Source organism: Zosterops lateralis (assembly GCF_965231275.1).
Source record: "Zosterops lateralis genome assembly, chromosome: 4".
Lineage (NCBI taxonomy): Eukaryota > Metazoa > Chordata > Aves > Passeriformes > Zosteropidae > Zosterops > Zosterops lateralis.
In genome coordinates this window covers 38,757,398-38,778,140 of record NC_139765.1, presented here as the reverse complement: position 1 = coordinate 38,778,140, position 20,743 = coordinate 38,757,398, and the positions used below count along the sequence as shown (strand labels likewise).

Sequence of the window (20,743 nt, the reverse complement as noted above, 5' to 3'; positions counted from 1 at the left end):
AGAAGGACTTCCTAATAACTAATTAGCCCTAGTGGTTTTGATGCTGGATTAAAGAAAAAGAATGGGTTGTGAGAAACTGAGACGCAAATTCATCCCAACACCTTTAGGGAGGTTCTTGGCACACATAAGTGAAGAGCAATCACACACCACATAGCCAATGGAACAAGAAAGTCCCTTCCGAGGAGTGATTTGCCCAGCATAGTTGTTCATTCCTCTCAGGGCGTATTTTTGTCTTCATTACAGAGTGATTCTGCTGTAGAGTTCCCACTGCAGTTACAGCAGTTAGCTCTCTAAAGCTGTATTTACACAAATCTGGACAGACAGTGTGCATGTATGGAACTATATGGATGAAACTCCTGGTTTTCTGAACTCTCAGTGCAGTGGCTTAATCACAAGACCATTCTCTCAGATAAATTCAGCTTTTAAGAACTGCCAAAATGCATGCTGGAGTGTTTTCCTTTTTACCTGTCCTTTCCTCTGCAATCGTTTGCCTTGAAGATATCCCTCCACTGACAGTGGTGACAACAACTGAATAGAGCCCTCCAGGTTTCAGGGCATAGAAATGGTATCTGTTGGTTTCACTGGGAACAGTTTCATTTTTAATGACAACATTCTCATGAATCAGTAGCACTTGGTATGAGTCCACATCTCCCAGCGCTCTTGTCCAGTTGGTGAATAAGCTGTTGGTTGATCCCTGACTTGCCACAGTCAGACCTGTCACTTGGGCTGGCACTGAAAAGGAAATTGTCATATTGTTACTGAGAAGAAATAAAATAAAACAAAACAGAATCCCCCAAAGAACACAAGTTTAGTCACACTGAGGAAGTGCATCAAAAGAACATTCCAATTTGCAGCCAGACTCAACAGGACTAAAAATACTTTAACTGGGGACTGTTTCCTGTCTGGGATGCAGTCTATGGGAAACTAACTAAGGCACAGAAATGTCTTTCAGCTTTTAGCACAACTTTTCTCAGTCAGATGAAAATGATTCAAGATCAGGGAACCGAAAGAGATGGCATTTTATAAATACCATTAAATAAAAGCCATCAGTTTAGGAAATCACTCAGGGTTTTTGATGACTACTTCAAATATGGTCTGCGTCTTTCATTTTCCCTTTCCTCTCCCATTCCTGATCTTTCCTTTCTAATAAATGGCAAACTTGTTTGAAGAATACCTCAGGCACAGTCATCTATACTGTGTCAGACCCTTTACTTTTTGGGATAACTGACATTAATGGTTATGGTTTAACTTTTTATGTCAGAATATCTCCAGGATACCAACTTTTGTAGCATCAAAAGATGAATTGCTAAACAAATGTATCATTTATCTAAGCACAAGCTCATGAACTTAGCCAGACCAAAAAGGATAAAGAAATAACAAAGGAATGTAATATGTAGCACAAAGTTTACCCCAAATCCTCTTTTTTAATTTAGTTTGACAATATTTGGTCAAAACAAGGAAATACGATTACTTCTAAAGATTTCTGTTTTCATGACCAAGCACAACTGAAATAAAGAAGACTCTAACTTTATAAAATGTGAATGCATTCTTCCACTCTTGTTTTATATCAACCTTTTTGCACACATAGCACTAGTTCAGTAATCATTAACAGAAGCTAGAAAATTAGGCACACAGCTGAAGAAAATGTAAAGTTCACAAAAAGCTCAATCAAAAATCCTTCCTGTTTTATAATGTTCTCATAGCATAATTAGCTCCAACAAGACACTAAAGTGCCACATTTCTGTGTTAAATGCTCTTTCAGTGATACTGCAGGTTTCACTGGAAGCTGACCAGTCTGGGATGGAAGTAAGAACTACTTCTGTCATATTAACAGCAATATTTTTCAAGCCTAGTAAGCTGTCCTGCTGCAAGGAAGATTCAGAGGTTTGGAATGCTTATTAAAACCTATGTTCACGCTAAATGATATTTGTTCTTTATAACTCACTTTGAATGTAATATTGACACACAATCAGCGCCTGATGTGTTTTCAAGCATTGACTCATACTAGTGAAGTGAGACCTTTATTCCTGAGTAGGTCCCCTAAAGCAGGGTAAGTCAGATGGAAGTGAAATTCCAGCTATCTAATAACCTAACAGAAAGATGAAAGTATAAGCTAAGCTTCTCAGGCCTTGGAAGGAGTTATAAAATTTAAGTAAGGACCACCATCAACCCTAGGCATGCTTATACTCAGACACAAGCAGCTTGTTTTTCCCTGTGCTGTGCAAGGCCAGAGCTACGTTTTAAAACTTGGCTTGCACTGCAGAATGCTTAAGTCAGTGCTTACACAGAGTAAAGCAACCTGCATGGTTTAAAACTTGCACATGTGCACAAAATTAGCACCCTGCAAGGGGTGGAGAATGGGACCTTCTGTGTGACACAGTTACGACCCTCAGTAACAAATACGTATTCTGGAATCAGAAGAGCAAAAAGATTCAAAATATATCTTGAAGGTCACATATGTTTTGTGTCTATCAACTTTGGAATGTTCCTCCTAAAGTAATATTTTCCTGTGTGGTGATGCTTCTCTTTTTCCCAGATAATGAATGCTTTATATCAAGGAAGTGACCCTCCTGAAAATACACAGTGAAAATGGTTCTTCTTATATGGACTCCTGTGCTAATGTAGATTGATTAGATGTGACATAATATTATAGGAAACTGTTTTGCCAGGAATTACACATCCATTTCCCCAAAATCTTAAATAAATACAGCAAGATAACTGACAGACAGAAATGAAAAACTCAGGCGTAACTTTTTTACTGAGGAAACAAACATAAGATCAAGACTTTTGAGATTTAGACATTGAGTTCGTTCAGTTCACTACAAAGCCAAAAAAATTTGTTAATGGTTAACAGAAGATTAAAACAGTTTCACAAGATGATACCTGTTCTTCCTTCTACTGAAGTCCAGTTGCTTAAAGTCCCACTAATGGTAGTGATGGTAGCTGTATATTTCCTTCCAGGTTCCAAGTCAGTGAAAGTGAATTCCTTAGCTTCTTTTGCAAGTCTTGTTTTTACAATAGTAAGATCACTGTTTCCCAGGGAAACTACATAGCTGTCCCATTCTGCAACAGGGGTCATCCACATGACACTAAGTGAAGATTCATTAGCATGCTTTACACGGAGCTGGAGAACAGGCTCAGGAGCTGGAAAAGTACACAGAGATCACAATGAGAACAGGACTGTGTGGTGAGCACACACGCCCTATCTAAAGATGTTGGAAGAAATACGTTCTGTATGACAGAAATGTGATAGCAACGAAGTATCTGAAATCAAGAGGACAATTCTTTACCTTTCTCTAGGAAGCCATTGCTACAAATCTAATATTTGTGCCCCTCTCCCAGAAAGGACTGCTAGCAGCAGATTTCAGCAATGCACTATGGCTGCAATGCTTAGGTTTAAACTCATCAGGATATATATTTTAGTGCAAATGGAAACCCAGGGAAGTCAGCAAACTTCCTCTTGAACTCTGGGTGCTGACCAGGAATATAAGACATTTGTACCATAAGTCAGATCTACACCAATGTACTTCTAAAAAACAAGGATGCAAATTATAGGGTCGGAGTGATGTTGATGTTGCATTGGTTTATACCGCAGTCAAGTTGGGCGACACTTCAAATTTACAGTGGCATAAAAGAAAGAATTCAATCAGTGAATTTCTGTGTGTGTTCATGTGTGTGTGTGCCTGCATACCCAGCACGCATGTCTTGCTTAATATAGTCCCTGACCTGATTTTGTCCTTGTCACATTGAAATACAACTCACTTTCCAAGTCTGTGGGTTAATATAAGAGAAAACTGAGTCACAACAGGGCCTAATGCCTATATGTCATGACAGACACATTGTGCACCTCACTGTGGGTCAAACACAGTCATGATACACCCACTGCTGGATATTATTTAATGGACCATGTTCTAATCACAGAATCATAGACTCACTTAGGTTGGAAAAGACCTCTAAAACCATTGGGTCCAACTATTAATCGCTTAGCTGAGTCAATTAAAAGTAACGCCACAAACTTAAATTACTTGCAACATATGTCAAAGTAAGGAAGATGAGAATGGATCTCGCATGGATCAAGTTTGCTACAAGTCACAGAAAGCTTCAATTCTGTAACTTCTACTGGTTCTGCTGTTGTGCAAAGTTAACAAAATTAAATCCTCAGGGAATGACAGAGGAGGGTATAGTAGAAAAGGTAGGCCCCAGGAAGGGTGAGGATAAGGTAGAATGGCCCTGTCCCACCTCACATTCTTCAGTGAGATAAGGGTTAGACTTCAGCCTTGCCTGTTATTCCTGCTCCAAGTCTTCCCTTCCTCTGAATTGCACTTATTCTGCATTCACTGAGCAGAAATTCTAACCATTATTCTAACCATTATATAGGAATTATTTTTTATGTTTGAAGTAAATCAGATGTGGCTTTGACTAACGCACTGCAAATGAATTCCACTCACGTCCCTGCTGCGTATATGGATTTCCTTTGGAAACAACACAGACTTGAACAGACTAACCCATTTTCTTTATGGAGCACAAAAACAAGAACTGGGATGTTATAGGACAGCCATACTACTATGGCCATACTAAGCCACACCTTAGCCATATGGTTAATATTCTTTACACAGACTGGCAAGGAAACATACTGATGAACAATACAGGAAGGCCTATAGTGCTTTCTTTAAGACCTTTATAGGTTGCCCCAAATTCAGGTATAAAATACAGCAGTGAAGTGAACATGTAACACCTGAGTTGTGACAGAATCGTGACATAGTTCCCATAGCTTTCACTAACAAAACATTTACTACAAAAGTAATCCCGAAAGTTTTCACAGAACTGCTAAAATTATTTCTGTCATTTACAAGGGAGCTCCTTTTTACTGTATTAATAGTGAAATTAATTTGTGTATTCCCAAGTACTCTTTCACTGTTCACAGAGCTGAACTCTGCACTCTCACAGTGCCTGGACGAGCATGCTGACCTGTTCTCCCCATGCAACTTGTCTTGCTCTGCAAATCGCCGCTCTCCACAATGACTTCCACGCCGTACTCCCTCCCTGGGATGAGGCCCGCGTCACGGATGAGGTACTCGGTGGTGTCCTTCTCGAGGGTGGTGTTGAGCACCAGCGCTGAGTGGTTCCACAGGAGCAGGTGGTACCTCTCCCAGTCTCCCGCAGGGGGCACCCAGGTCACTCGCAGAGACCGCAGCCAGCCGCTAGGACCTGCCTGCAGCTCCAAAACTTTCTGGGGAACTGGAGAAGAGAAGGCAAAAAAGCAACTCTGAAGTAGGTTATTTCTGGTGAGATGTAAATGTACTGGCAAAACCTGTCTCGCAGCACAGCTATTGTACAAGTGCTTGGATCAGCTAGAGCAATGTGAGTTATCTTGTTGGAAAGGTTGGCTTTCATTTTAAAGACAATTTTTACTCTTCTCCACACAAACCACTCACTTATTTTCCTGATGGTTTCTGACATCACAAATGGGCAACCCCTCTTAGGGCAGACAAAATCTCCCCTGTACACTTATCAGATGCATCCTGCAGTTCTCAGCCAGGTTCCCTGTTGTTTCCTGCACTTTGGCTCACTTAGAAACTGTCAATCAATTTTTCACCGCTAAGGCTGAAACTTGAATCTCTATCAGCCCAATTCTAGTATCAGCAGCAGAAATTCAGTCTAAAGGTTCTTTTACAGAAACAGCTTCTTGCACCTTGTACGCTCTAATTCCTCACAGCTGTGTAAGGGACCAAGGTTAAGACAGTGGTCCATTGAAGTATCCACTCTGTCCTGTCCTGTACTTCAAGGATCCTGAATTTACATGTCTAACCTTCTTACTCTATCTTCCTGCAGGTCATATTGGACCACTGAAGCTTTTCTGATTTTCATGGAATAATTAAATATCAGCCAGACTAGGCAGAGATTAGAAGACAGAGGCAGATCCTTAGGAGAGAATACCTGTAAGCTTTGTATTAAGATACTGAGAGATCAGCACTGGAACCCTGGGACCATTATAAGTATTAACTGTAAACTACAAGGCTAGCATCATGTTCTTATGCTTTATCTAGCTTAGTTAATATTTAATTGCTCATTATCTAGCACAGGATTGAAATCTCTCTACCAGCCTCACAAAATACTCACCGGTTTCACTTCCCATGGGCATAGCAGGATATCAGACCTAGAACTCCCATATGCCAGTGAATATGGGAAATGTGTTTCAACTTCTGAGTGAGTGGATAAAAGCACACAGTGTATTGTTAGGAAGCACAGATGAACTTACATCATAACAGATAAAGTCAGCCTTGTCAGGCTGGCTGGACATCATTACACCTTAATGACACAAAGTTTCAATCTCTGAGATGTCCATATTTCTTACCACAACATTTCTTGGTTGGTTCTGCTGCTGTGGGCACCCTTTCAATACACGGTAATGTGTATTATGTTCTTGGAGAGCTGGCTTTCTCTGTGAGTTACAGAGGGACCCTAAGAGTCTAATCCCTTCAGCATCTGTAGACCTGACAGTCTGGACTGACAAATTTATCTTTATAGATACAAATTTATCTTTAAATTAAGCTCTACACAGAGCTTCTGCTGAAGTGACTGTTTTCAAAGCTCTTGATGTCTATGGTAAAGGAAGGAATTGCATATGATCAGCATCTTTGGAAATAGGATTTCTAATCCCCAACTTTGAAAGCATTGGGTCTAGGTCACAAAGCTGGGGATCAGTGGTGTTGCATGAGGGCCTGAAGTTGAAATGGTCATCTTAAAGGACTTAAATGATAGGCTAAACAAACAAAACAGACAAGCATATAAATCAGTCCAACTTTCTGGACATGAAAGGTTTCTAAGGCTTCTCCAGCCTGCACTGAGAATGGACTATCAGCTAGGTATGTCAAGGATGCAACTTTCACAGGAGATATTTAGTTGCAGACAATAAATATTTTTTAAAATAAATACTCTGCTCTCTTACACATGCATTTTCCACCTTTTGGCTCTGAGTCTACTAGAAATGTATGTATGCCTTCTTCACTGAGTTAGACATTTTTTACCATCTAACTTTTGCTCAGGCTAGGCTGGTGTGGAAAAGATGACAGACCTCTAGGGTCAGTAATGCTGTGGGAGACTTATGTAGGATTTTTCAGATTCAGAATTCATACTAAAGATACCTGAAAGAAAATGATGACTTCTGAAAGAAGACACAAAACTCATAATTTGGCTCTATCCCAGCTGCCACTTGCCTTTATTAATCTATGCTGTTTACAATAAAGAAATCTGAGATGTAATCTTTTCTGGTTTGTAGATTTGTGTCTGGAAGAAGGAGTGAGACCAGAGCTTGCAAAATTACTTTAAAAACTGTTAATAATTTGACCACATGCACACTTTCCCATAGTGTAACTCAGTTTATGTAGTATGCTGAACTGAACTCAAGATAACAAAGCTGGTCAGAAGTGCAGTAGTATGCAACGGCTTTGCTGCATATTCACAGACTCACTCAACTATAATGTCCAACAAAATTTCATGACTGTTGCCTGCTCAGGAAATATGCTGGAGCTGCTTTTGGCTGTCAGATTAACTGCGGCCATAGAGTCAGCAGGAGGTACATCTGAAACAGTATTGTGCTCTTAATCTCATTTTGCCTGGAATACAAATCATTTTGTCTCTTACAGTGATTTGCTACAAGGCCAGTGTAGGCAAAACCAGCAATAGTTACAACGTTCTTACTGAAGCAGAAGACTTACATGTCCTGCCAGTTGCCATCCGATCGGTGAACAGTTCACCACTGATTGTGCGGGCAGTAACCTGATAAAGACGTCCTGGAGTTAGCTTGTCAAACTGTGTCTCTGTGACTGGTGGCTGTACAGTTTTGACTTCTTTAACTGATCCAAGATGAGACAGAGTGATATTATAGAAATTGAGGTTTCCCGAAGGTCTTCTCCACTTAACTTTCAAAGCGTCTAAGCTGCCATCGTTAGTCACCATCAAATCTAAGACTTCAGCTGGGGCTAAAAAAGGAAAATAAAAAGAGAATAAAATACATCCACCACCAAATATATAAGACCTGCATCCTCCCAAACTCTCATAGTTAAGTTTTGATTTTGAATAGTTATATGAGATGGAGTATGAATAATTTTGCCTGAACAGTGAAAGGGCAAAGTCTGGTCACAGTGCAACTTAACCCCGCCCTGTGTAAGACATTGCACTTCTGAGAATGACATGCCTTATGATGCCCACTCTATTTATTCACGGAAGAGAAAATCCTTTAGCTGTGTCTGCACTCACACCCATCATTTGGACCATAAACCAGATCATGCACATGCTCCTAAGAACAAGAGATGCCCGCACACATTTTGGTAAACATTACAACATTACTGCAGCTATGCCTGATTTATACCAGTGTAAAAGGGATTTGAATAGGACTCCTTTATTCAAATGTTTCACTGAAAGAAAAGCATAGCCACCTCCAATATCTTAATTTCTCAGGCCTGGGGCACAGAAGGTACTGAAATGTAGGACCATGCTGCAAACTATATGGAATGCTGTTATGCTCTAAGAATACCTGCGAGATTTAATTTTTTTTTCCTTTTTCCCACAACAGAAAGAAATAAAAATTTCTGAAGAAATAAAATGAAATTAGTATAATCCCCCGAACACCCTAGACAACAGCACTCATCTGTGTATCCTAGACATGACAATATTTTCACTTAATATTACACCATGTTTACACGATAAGATCTCCATAGAAGAAATTGCATCTTACTCTTCCCAGAAATTAAGGAGAGCAAAGGTATGATCTTTTTTTTGCCTATGTAAGTGTTTTAACCATTGGACTGTAGTAGGATGTTATCATATCATTATCCCTATGACCACAGAAGTCCAGCCTGAAAAATGTTCCTGAAAAAAAAATATTTCTAAAACTCTAGTTCCGTGAATCAATATTTCTTTGTTAAAAGAAAAAAAGAAAAAAAAAAAACCAACAATCCCAAAAACCCATATCAAACCAATCAACTACACAAACAAAACCCCAAAAAAATCCTAACCAACCAACATTTAATTTTAAAGTTCTTTAACTATTTAACTTCTTTTTCCACTTCCATTTCACAGTTTTTCTACTTTCCTTTTAGCCTCTAAGTTTGCTGCAGTGGTTACTTACGGAATTAAATAAGCTTATGGTGTCTTGAACTTGGAAACAAATCACTTATTAATATGAAATATGTCATATAATACTATTAGGTTATGGCCTTAGCTTCTTGTTTGGTTGTGATGAATTCTGAAATCGTACCTGTTCTGACTGTTTGAAAACTGCTGCTCTCCAATTCCGCAGCTTGAGTTATGACTGAGAGGTTATACAGGTGGCCTGCTGTAAGTCCTGAAAAAGTGTAGGAGGTCAGAGAACCTTCCTGGTGAATCTGATGAACTGGTACGTGATTATCCAATAACAGCAGCTTGTAATGATCCACGTGTCCAGAGCCAGAAGACCATGAAACATGGATAGTGTCCATCTTGACACTGACCTGAATATTTTTCACAGGAGATGGCACTGTTGGTATAAAAAGAACACATGCTTAAGGCCTAATGCTTATCTCCATGATACCAGCAATTCTGAACAGATTTACTCTTGGAATACGTTGGTTTTCTTCAGGATTACTGAAAACCCAATTCCAAATACACAATAAAAATCAGACTCTATTCTTAGCAAACAATTCTTTATGTCAGTCGGAGATTCATATTTTGTTTCCACTTATAATCAATAGATACTTACATAAATATATATATATACACACCCATGTAGAAGAATTACACCCATCTGCTAATTTCAAAATGCAGAAGAGCAGAATACAGTAAGCTGTTTTACTTAGATGAACTACAGGAAAAGAAGTCCTACCAGTGGATCCACTTATGTGAAGTTCGGGGGTAGTCTTATTTCCAGCAACAGCACTGAGCACAATGTTGTACTTGTTCCCAGGAATGAGACTGGAAAATGTATATTCTGTTTTTGAAATGCTTCCTGGTATGGAGACTTCTTGTATCTTTTTATTATCACGATCAAATAATATTAGGTTATACATGTCCACCTTTCCTGAAGAAGGATCCCACTGAACCTGCAAGCTTGTGAGTGTAGTTTTTTCCTTATTAATTTCCAAACGAGATGGTGGCAAGGGATCTGCAGTTAGGAAAAAAAAAACCACAGAACATAAACATAACATAAAACATTTCTTGCTTAAGGATTGTCGAAAATTTTACTCAGCAGCACAAAAAAATCTTCCAAAACTCTCTATCATCATCATGATGCTGTCAATACTTTTCAGAAAGTTTTTTCTTTCTATTTATAAATACCATGCATTGAAGCCAATCTACAAGAGAGTCTTGCAGAATCCAGAAATATTACTTTTATATATTTGTACACACTCACTCACACAGACATACACATACACAGACAAAACATCTCCACTGTGGATGTATATTGCAATTGTGCTGTATGAACAGCACCTCAAACACAGAAGAACAAAACTATTTTTCCAATGCAGTCATTGCTGCTTGGTTCTCTGAACAAAGGAGATGAAAAAGTGTCAATCACATAATTAAAAAACGCAATGTAAAGGCTAAAAGTAGATGAAGTTGAGTCTACTTCCCACCTACAAATACATAAGTAGAAGAGCCTTAGGAGCCTTTAAACTGCTTTTTCTTCAAATTCTGGGCGGTGTGCAAGGTTTAATCACTTCCTACAAAGCTCTGATGAGAACAGAGTAGTGCCAAGTTTTGGTGGTATACTTTGTCCATTAAATACATTACGAATGTCAAGGAAGCATCTCCTTCCTTGGAAACATTAAAAAACCGACTGGACGTGATCTTGGGTAACCAGATCCATCCTGCTTGAGCAGGGGGCTTGGACCAGATAAACTTCAGACATCCCCTCCAACCTCAAACTTCCTGTGACTCTGTAAAATACTGTGTCCTTTTGAACCCACGTCTCTGGTTAAATTCAAATTCTTCCTTCAGACCACAGAGATGCTAGTGCTCTTTAGAAAAAGAAATAAAAATTAAACAAATTGATTTTAAAAAAATCAATCAGTAAAATTAACTATTTTTTCTTAACCACTTTCTTAAAGGCCAAACTAAGTCTGCTTAAATCTGGAAAAGAAAAAAGCAACATTAAAAATCAATTCAAAGACCAAGCACATCAAACTTCAGGCCAAATAGTTAAAACTTCACTGAGTTACAGCAACTGAATCAGGAGGTTTTAATGAAAAGTGTCAGGAAATCTTAACAATAGGCTTGACTACCAGCTCCACCTATAACATGTACTAAGCCACTAAAGACTATTATGTTGGCAACAGTGAATAGCAGGGATATAATCTTGTTCCTTGAAGGCAATTGTTCTAATCTGAAAGGTCAGACTTTGGAAGTTAGAAATAAATTCCAGCACTATATATGGTCAGATGCACAGCCAGCTGAAAAAGTTTTAACTTGACATTGAGAGAACAGTCATGATAACTGTCAAGAAGTTTAACCCTCTTTCTGACTAAGTTAGGATAAGGTTGACTGATCTTTAGCCCTGCAAAAGTAATTACCATTATCATCTGTAATATTTGCCAAATTTGACAAAAGAAGATATCTGCATTTTTAGAAGCACTCATACTGTCCTGGGTAATCTGTCTTCTAAGGTACATGAGCAAAGAAGAAAGTTGCGTGCCTAGAAGGTGAAGTTCAGAAATTCAGACTTTATCTAATCTATCTGCTTCAGAAAACAAAACACTCAGTGCTTTGTACATCCGCTAGAACAAAGGAACAATGAGACTGGGAAGTGCCTGGGCTGAAAGAGCCCTGGATGGAAACAAACACTTAAAAAATCATTTACATTGTTATACAAGTCTCTGTTGGCTATGATACAACACTGATATATCACAGAAATAAAATATTTTCATCAAGATATTTTTATACCATTTGACACTACATGAATTAATGTCCCCTGGTCTACAAAGGCATCTTCCAGAAGATTTAATGGTCTTTGAATTATATTGCAACTCCATTTTCACTTTTGGGGAAGAGGCTATGCTTTGTGTGCACAGCTGCTGCAGATCCAATTTACAGATATGGCTATGTCAAACCCCAGTGACATGACTCCCAGATACAGCCTGTAAGCACAGAAACACACCTGCTTTATACAGGGGAAAAAACAAACAAACAAACAAAACCCTGCGAGATACGAGCCCAGAATTTAGTAACCAGGAATTCCTGCCAGTCTCAGTCATCTTCCTACCATATTATCAATTTTTTTTCCTAGCTTTCCCTCTTCATAAAACAGTAACCTACTTCAAAAGGACTTTTCTGAAGGTTACATAAAGAGGGTTGATTTCATTGTATTTAATAAGCACAAATATCCATTTCTTTGGGATGATATGCAACTTAGAGAATCCTTAAAACGTGGTTATTTTTCTTCTTCTTGTACTCTGCCTCTGAAATGATGATCATAACCATTACATGATTACAGATGATAGGATTATACAGCCTATAGTCTGAGCCATGTCACATGTTGTTGCTACAGATGGCTAATAAATCAAATTTGTCCTAAACAATTTGAAATTTACAGGAGTGAACACATGGCCAGGGTATGCTGCTGGCATTTAGAGAGTTACATATTACCATGAAAAAACACCCTGACAGTCTGTGTCTTAGAAGATAAAATTCTATCTTCTTTTCATTCAAATATTTAATGGATTTTCTAACAAAAATTTATTTACCTGTTAGTTCTCACAGTATGACAGCCCTGGATTAGGCAGTAACATAATACAGCACTTCAATATTTTTGTAGACAATGATTTTGAAAATGGCATTTATAAGTCTATTTTCAAAGACATAGTTGAAAGTGGAGTAACTGCTAAATTATTTTTCATGGCTCTCTAGACCAATATCTCAATTCAGAACTTCAATTCAGAATTGAAATTTATAAATTAAACTGTAATTTAGGGACTACTAATATACTACTATTTTCAACTAGACCTAGTCATTAACTGAAATACAGTTATACTGGTGCAAAGACATTTGGAGATTTGAGAACTTAAAATGTATCTTATTTGAAATCAGGAAAGACAAAATCCTATCACCTTTTGCCATACATCAGTTCTTAATCACAGAAATAGTTTTACAGAGAAAACAAAGAATATAACATGAAAGGTGGGACAAGTGCATATCCCAGCTTTACAATGTCAGCAGCATGCTGACTAGTTGTATGGTTTTATGTGCTGTTTCATGTATGTATATTTATTTGGAAAAACCCTAACAAATTGTAAATATTAATATGAAGCAAATATTCAGACTTGTGCCTACTAACATCTGTAATCTCAGTTTTGCAGCGGAAAATTTATCTGTAGCTTGAAGCTGATAAATGGTGCTATCAGCTTTTTCTTTCTTTCCTATTCTACAAAAATAGCACAAATGTTCCCACTGTGTGTGTTTCCATGTCTATGCATATATGGCGTATGAAGTGCATATGTGACTATATTTTCCATCATTCTGGATAACCTATTTTACTTCTGCTCAACAGGATTAAATACTTGCTGCTTGAAATTGACAACCCACAGATCAAAAGTTCTTGAGTAGAGAGTCACTTTAGAGGACTAGTGTGGATTCTTGTACCACTATTTCACACATTATTAGACTTTAGATATTTGTATCCACAAGTGAAATAGAAGCTGCTTCTCTACAAAAAGATTCACAAAGGTGAATCTGGTGTTACTGGAGAGTTTATGGAATCTTGGCGAGCTGCACAATTATTCTGTTGGAATATCAAACTTGCAAACAACAGAGACCATGATTTTAATGTGACATTATATATGCTTAAAAGGCCAATATGGTTCTCTCCAAGCTTTTACATTACCACTGCAAGTGTGGTATGCATTGTTCATTGCTTTCATCGTGAGTCCCTGGTCAGAAAAAAATCACACTCAAAAATTAACCAAATGTTTTGGATTTTATGTGCTTAGCTACTCAAGTACTTTGTATAAGAAACCTGATGAAAACTAAACTCAGAACTGGCACACAAAAATTTTTACAGGACTGAATATGAGCAAAAAGCTAGTTTCTGAATGTTCATTTTGCAAAAATAAAACATGTGAGATGGGATTCCTTTCACTTCAACTAACTATGCTTCAGCTTCCTGGTCTAACCCAGCCTCCTTTGATAGCCAGTGGAGAAAGCACCTTCAATGGACAGCTCAGCCCATCTTTGTTAGAAAAAGAGCTCAGGAAGGGAGTATTCACTGACTACCAAGGTCAGACATTGTGGTTTTAGATGGCCCATGATAGCTCAGTTCCACTAGCATTGAAATTGGTGGAAATTTTGTTTATAATATGGCTGGAAAGACTGCTTATACCTCCATATGCACAGATCCATTTCCAGGAACGCATACCTATGGACACTCAGGCTCAGTAGATAGTAAACTAAAACTATTGTCATCAAGCTACAAAGGAACAGGTGAGAAAGAGCTTCCATGTAACTGGTCTGAAATGTTGCCCCTGGTGGAAACCAGGAATAATCCTCACTCATTCTGCATTGAAAAGCTTAGTACGGACAATATAACATGGGTTGTTCACAGACACAATTTAGAAAAATTCTTCAGGAAAAAAAAGGCAAATTTTGGGGCTAATCGTGTATCTTGAACACCATCAAACAATTCAACTCCAGGAAAGCAAGTAAGCACAAAGCAATCTGAGTAGCTCTCTGCAGGAAACATTCATGGCTCTTCTATTTGCATTTCATGCTTTTGACTGATCTCTGCTATTCAAAATCCAAATGTAAACATCACTTCAACTGTGGTATACCAATTTTAAGTATTCCGACTTAAACTTCAACCAGACTTTTCACTTTGATGTCAGCTACATAATGACTCTAATGATCAGCTACTTCCAATCACTTTCAACTTGCAGCCTTGAAAAATCTAATTAGTGATAAAAAAGTAATAAATGGCATATACAAGTTTCTCTGTTAATGGTTATGCACTAATCAAAATGTGCTCTAAAGTGGTATCTTCTCTACTTCTATGCAAGTGTTCAATTATAGAACTTTACTATACAGAAATTATGGTGATTTATATCCGTCACTCTGACAATGGTTGATCTAGTCTTTCAATTTTCACATTACAAGCCATTAATATCAATATTAAAAACAATCAGCATGATGCACAACAAATTTAAATCACTGTCTGTGCAGAAACTATTACTCATTTTACCAACTGACATGACTTGTGCTTAGTGCATAGCTATGACACCAACAGACTTGTCAATGGAGTTTTTAAAACTTGCGTTACCACAGCAAATTAATGGAGAGTATTTAGTGCATTTGTATGGTTAACACAGGAAAAAGGCACTGGCAGAAAGCGACACCTCTGAATAGGTAACTATGAATTATTTGGCTGCTATAATCTTCAATACTAATATTAAAGTATCTCTCTAAAACTAACACATTAGGAGCAAATCAGAGAGGCATTTAATGATGGACTTTATTTAAGACATCTCTCTTTGGGGTCTTGAACTACTACCTTTAAGAGCCTGAACAATATTACAGTTTATCATCTTCAAAAAAGCAAAAATACAGGTAGAAAGAGGCCAGTTGTGCCACTGCAGCTGCTGTCATTCAGTGTTGTCCATTGCTTCACAGCTGAATTGTTCACATGCCCATCCAAACATGAATGTAGAAAGGAGGTTTCCTTGGCAGCCCTCTGTCAGGCTGCTGGACCATTTTTACAGCCAGTCATGGATGTGTCACTGTGAGTGCTCCGCACACAACTGTACATCATAACACCTCACTGGTGATATACAAGGAAAACATGTAAGAAGGACGTTTCAGCCTTACTTTGACTTTTAGACTCTGGTTAGACAGAATAAAAGTATGGAAATGGGCTGAAACAGTAAGTTATCCTTAAAGAAGATTTACCTGCTATGAAATACATTGTATTTTAAACACAGTAAATAAACTGTCAACTGAGGAACTATGACAACAATATGTTTCCATAAGCACAAAGGACTTTATGGGCTACTACTAAAAAAAACAGTTTTCTGACTTAATACCCTCACAGCACCTTCTTCTTTCAAGCTTGCTGGGCTACCTGTCGGCAGTAGTTACTTCTGGCTGTGGGCTAAAGGGAACTCAAGCGCAGGGCTGCTATGCTCAGCAAACACTGTCCGCTTACAGTAGCTGTAAATGAACGGCTCTCCTCCTCCTCCTGGAGCCGGCCGAAGCAAGGGGAGGAGAAGGAAGAGCCCGGCGTCCCTTCCCGCGCACCTGCCGTGCCCGTACCTGTCTGCAGGGAGATGTTGAGCGCGTCGCCGCCGGCGAGGGGCTGGATGCGCAGGTGGTAGCGGGTCCCGGCCTCCAGGCCGTGCAGGGTGCAGCCGTAGGTGCCGTTGTCGGCGGGCCCGGGCTGGCACCCGGCCGCCTGCCCGTCCTCGGAGCGCCCGCTCAGGCTGAAGTTGCAGGCGCGGCCCGCGGCGCCCCAGCGCAGCCGAACGCTCTGCCCGGCGACGCTCTGCTCCGTCAGGTTGGCGCTGCATCCCGCCTGCTGCCCCGGCGCGGCCTGCGGAGAGGGGGACAGCTCTGAGAGACCCGCCGGTACCCCGGGCTCGGCCCGCAGCCCTGTCCCCGCGCCGTGCCCCAACAGCGGGGCGAACCTGCCCGCGTCCCCCGGGATCGCTCGTGCCTGTGACGGGAGACCCTGCACCGCCCCCTCCTCCCGCCGCTCACCTTGGTCAGGGCCAGCGCCGTCCACAGGGCGAATCCCGCTCCATAGCTCAGCATCGCCGACAGCTTTTAACCCCAAAAACCCTCGCGGGGAGGGGAAACCGGGAAGGGCCGGCGGGGCTGGGGGATCCGAAGGGGCGAAGTGGCGGCGGCGGCCCCCGGGGGCCCCGCTCCCCGCCGGGCTGCGAGCCCTGTGCCGGGCCGCCCTGTGCCTGTGGCATGCGCTCGGGGCCGCCCGGCCGCCTCCCTGACACCGGCCTGGGCCGGGGGGGCTGCCCGCCCGCGCCTGAGGAGGAGCGGAGGAGGCGGGGGAGGCGGCCGCGGCTTCCCACGCTGCCATTCTGACCCGGGCTGACTCTCCCGGAGCCCTTCCCGCCGACTTCCGCAATCAAGAGGCGATTTCCTCGCGTCCCGTTGCGGGGGGCGAAGCTCGGCGAGTCGGGACCTGCCGCCCACCGGGCAGGCCAGTGGCCCCGGCGTGCCGCCCCTCTCTCCTTAAGGATCCCACCTTCCTCCCGGCTGCTCTCGCACCCCGCTTTCCTCCCTTCCTCGCTGCTTCCCCCTCATGTCTGTTTTCCCCCGTGTCTTGTCTTCCCAAGCGTTCCCGCGGCGGGCCGGGCGGCCCTTCCCTCAGCGCTGCCGCTGTTGGGGGCGGCCCTCTTGCCTCACGCTGGCTGCACGCTTGGCGCTGCTTTGCCTTGTCTCATGGTTGCATCGCCCCACAATGTCTTCTTGCCTCTGCCACAGCTCGCAGCTGCCTTGTCTCATGCTGGTCTTTCCTCATTCCCACCTTGCCTCTTGCCTGTCTTTGCCTCACGGCCGCCTTGCCTCCTGTGCTCTGTCTCCCCATGCCGCCGCTCCTCTCAGCCACCTCACCTCACCTCACCTCACCTCACCCTTGCCTTGTTCCACGGCCGCCTCACCTGGCGTGCCTCCTCTCCTCACACCTGCCGCCCTCACAGCCCTCCCACCTCCTCTTGGCCTCAGCTATCGGTAACCCACCACTCCAGCTCCCGCGTCCCAAACTGACATTTTTAAGGGTTAACCATAGATCCCCAAGGCCTCCATTCTCTCCGTGGCCATGTGGCACTGCAGCCAGAGGCCTCGCACCCAGCAGAGCCCAGCACCGAGCTCCTGCCTGCAGCAGCAGGGTCTCTCTGTGAGTGGCCGAGTCATCTCCATTTTGTGTTTCAGTTTGTGTCCTCGAAACAATTCCTTCCCACATCCCCGGATTAACTCCTGAGCTAAAATTACACACACCATGGAAAGCAAGAAAGTCTCCCTGTTTTCAGACTGCACCAATAAAGCTGTGTGGAGCTCTGAGTTGACTACTGCCAAAATGAAAACTTTCCATTTCTGTTATGCATACCCATTTCCTTCTTGTTTAAATTTCAGCCTCTGAAAACTCACATATAAGTGTGTACATGGGGAGACAGAGAAGAACTGAAGACAGAAGCATTTTGCACCTTCAGGTATTCAAATACACAACAGAAACCATGGAGTGAATTTGAGTGCACAAAAGAGAAGGAAATGGACATTTACTTTCTTCAATCGGAATGGCATTTTTCTGCATCTTTCTGTACTGCATTATGTGTGTGGGATTTTTAACTTTTAAAAGCAGTACCTAAAGCAAATTTAACACCATCTCTGTATCACTTTTGCCCTCTTTGAGGGAGAAAAAGGTTCTAGGTTTACAAACATTAGTCTGCCTTTTAGGGGACCTGCTGCTCTAGTATTTTTCTGGCCACCAGCCTGTCAAACAAGATACAAATACCTGAAAAACCTTAGCTCTCCTTCTTCTCTTCTGAAATCAGAAGTCTGAGCACTCAAGGGTGTTACCTGTACCTACAATAAACCTTATCTGTCCCGGTGGAGTTCTGTGACTGGTCCTACAGACATGGCATTGAAAGTGTTGTGCTGTACTTTGCAAAGCTGAGGATAGTTAACAACTTTACGATCATTGCCTTAGGTGACAATATAAATCTGTGTTGGTTATTACGCCATTCTCAAGCCCATCACAGAAGATGATCTCCTTTGGAAGAGATGTTTTACATATTTCAGACAGAAGGAGGAACCAAACCCCAAAGAGCTAGCACAGGGATAATCATACTATTGATGGGAAATACAAATTGTATTTCTTAGACCTAAACTGGGACTAAAATGACAGGTGTCTTGTAATCATTTAAGGTGAGTTTCACAGTATGTTTTCTTCTTCAGGTGATTGTGCTTTTTGGGCTTAACCACATCAATACTTTTCCAGCATTGGAGAAGTGCAAATCTGAAGGCTTATTGGGAATGTTTGGATTACTTCAAAACCTTCTCTGAAAATTAAAACATTCAGGGTAACCTGCCTTTTCCTGAAAAGGAGCTCACATTATTCTAAAGATTTTTGGAAGTATCCATGACCTGAACTTGCACGGAGGATATAATTTGGATATTTAGATGTAAGTTGTTTAAATAGATGTAATAAGTAAAAGTAAAAGAAGTGTAATCAACACTGCAAACATAAAATTCAGGAAAAAAAGTGAAGCCTACCACAAGTAAAACTTAAGGACTTTTGGAAATAAATACCTGTTTGTCTCTTCTAGCTAGCATAAGATAATTTGTTATGAGGAAAATTACATTACTGCTTCTCAGAAGTGCTCATAATTCAGAAGTTTCTACTTTATTATTCTTATTCTTGCTATCATAAAATCTTTACTTTATTGTATTAGTAGGAAACTACTGGTTTATTACAGATTTTGAGACTTCCTTCTGTATGTTATCCAGTAAAAGTTGCTACATGGGTAACACAGATGCCTGTGCCAGCACTGGAATAAAACATGAGGGGTCCATCATTCACTGGTGGCAATATGTTTATATAGAATGGCCAACATAATGCAAGTAATTATTTCCAGACTGGTATTGAATAAATGGGCTTTTAGTAAATCAGCAGTGACACTGCTTTTAACACTTACTGACCTGTGTGGCAAGCCAAGAAACTAATTAAACCGAAAAAAGAACTGGAAGTGAGTTTTGGGAGTTGCCGGACGTGTCTCTAATAGCAGGCTCCAAGGTCCCTTTCAGACACTTTCCCAAGGTTTCCTGACTTTTTTTTTTTTTTTTTTTTTTTTTTTTTTTTTTTTTTTAACACCAACCTCTCTGTCTCTCTAATCAAGAGGAAATGGGCTTTGCATAGCTTTTGTCATGGATTCAAAGTGCAAGTTGCTTTACTTGAAATCCAAGGCAGCTCTAAACCAAACATTTTGTTCAATTGAAATGTCACTATTGTCCCCCCTAAAATGGGTATATGCACAGCCAAATATCAACATGGCTTTACTTCTTCAAACAAGAGACCCCAGCCTGAGCAAATGTAGTTCATAGAAGGTATTGTCTTCCTCACAATACTCAGCACTTAGTCTATGCGTTTTCAAAGTATTGTGTTAAATCCAGTTAATCTATTAAACATCCCTGAAGTTTGACAAAAAATGTTATTAACTCCATTCTAAAGACTGGGAAACAGAGATGGAGGCCAAAGATTTTAAGTTTGTGTGTCTAAATTGGTGTATCTAGATTCAAATGTACAGAGCCAGTTGGAGGTTACAAAAGAAAGCTATTACTGATTTTTTTTTTTTTCATAGATATGCTTAGACAGCTTATCATCATCATTCTGGTTTAAAAGTTTTGACCTAAGCAGCTTGCTCAGTGCAAATTATGTGATTCAGGAGGTGAAGTGGGGTAGAAACACAAGAGGCAGTAGTTTCTGTTAAAATGGTGCCATTTCTCTTGCTTTGGCAAGATTATGTAGTAGTAGTAGTGCTGGAGGCAGTTTGGGTAATACTTGATTTTATAGGATTTTATGTCCTATAAAATCAAGTATTATGTGCAGAAGGTGTGCAAATGAACAGAGGGCATGAGGAAATAAGCTCAGAATGCACTGACCCAGAAAGATCATATTTAAAAAGAACTGCATCAGTTGTGGAATGGGGTGCAGTGCATCATTCTTGGCTCAGTCCCTTCCCCTCATCATCATCAGAACAGCAGTGTTGGG

The 20,743-nt window shown here is 40.7% G+C and overlaps 1 protein-coding gene across 1 annotated transcript in view; it reads right to left on the bottom strand.

Moving 5' to 3' along the window:
- The window catches only part of PTPRB (protein tyrosine phosphatase receptor type B), a 63,828-nt gene that overhangs the window by 31,621 nt on the left and 11,464 nt on the right, over positions 1 to 20,743 (bottom strand). Inside the window, exons 4-10 of the mRNA XM_083860370.1 lie at positions 16,273 to 16,549; positions 9,863 to 10,141; positions 9,260 to 9,517; positions 7,719 to 7,982; positions 4,969 to 5,238; positions 2,884 to 3,144; positions 466 to 732 (exon numbers count right to left, since the gene is read on the bottom strand). Coding sequence (XP_083716496.1) covers positions 466 to 732; positions 2,884 to 3,144; positions 4,969 to 5,238; positions 7,719 to 7,982; positions 9,260 to 9,517; positions 9,863 to 10,141; positions 16,273 to 16,549 — 1,876 coding nt within the window. The remainder of the gene's footprint in view (positions 1 to 465; positions 733 to 2,883; positions 3,145 to 4,968; positions 5,239 to 7,718; positions 7,983 to 9,259; positions 9,518 to 9,862; positions 10,142 to 16,272; positions 16,550 to 20,743) is intronic.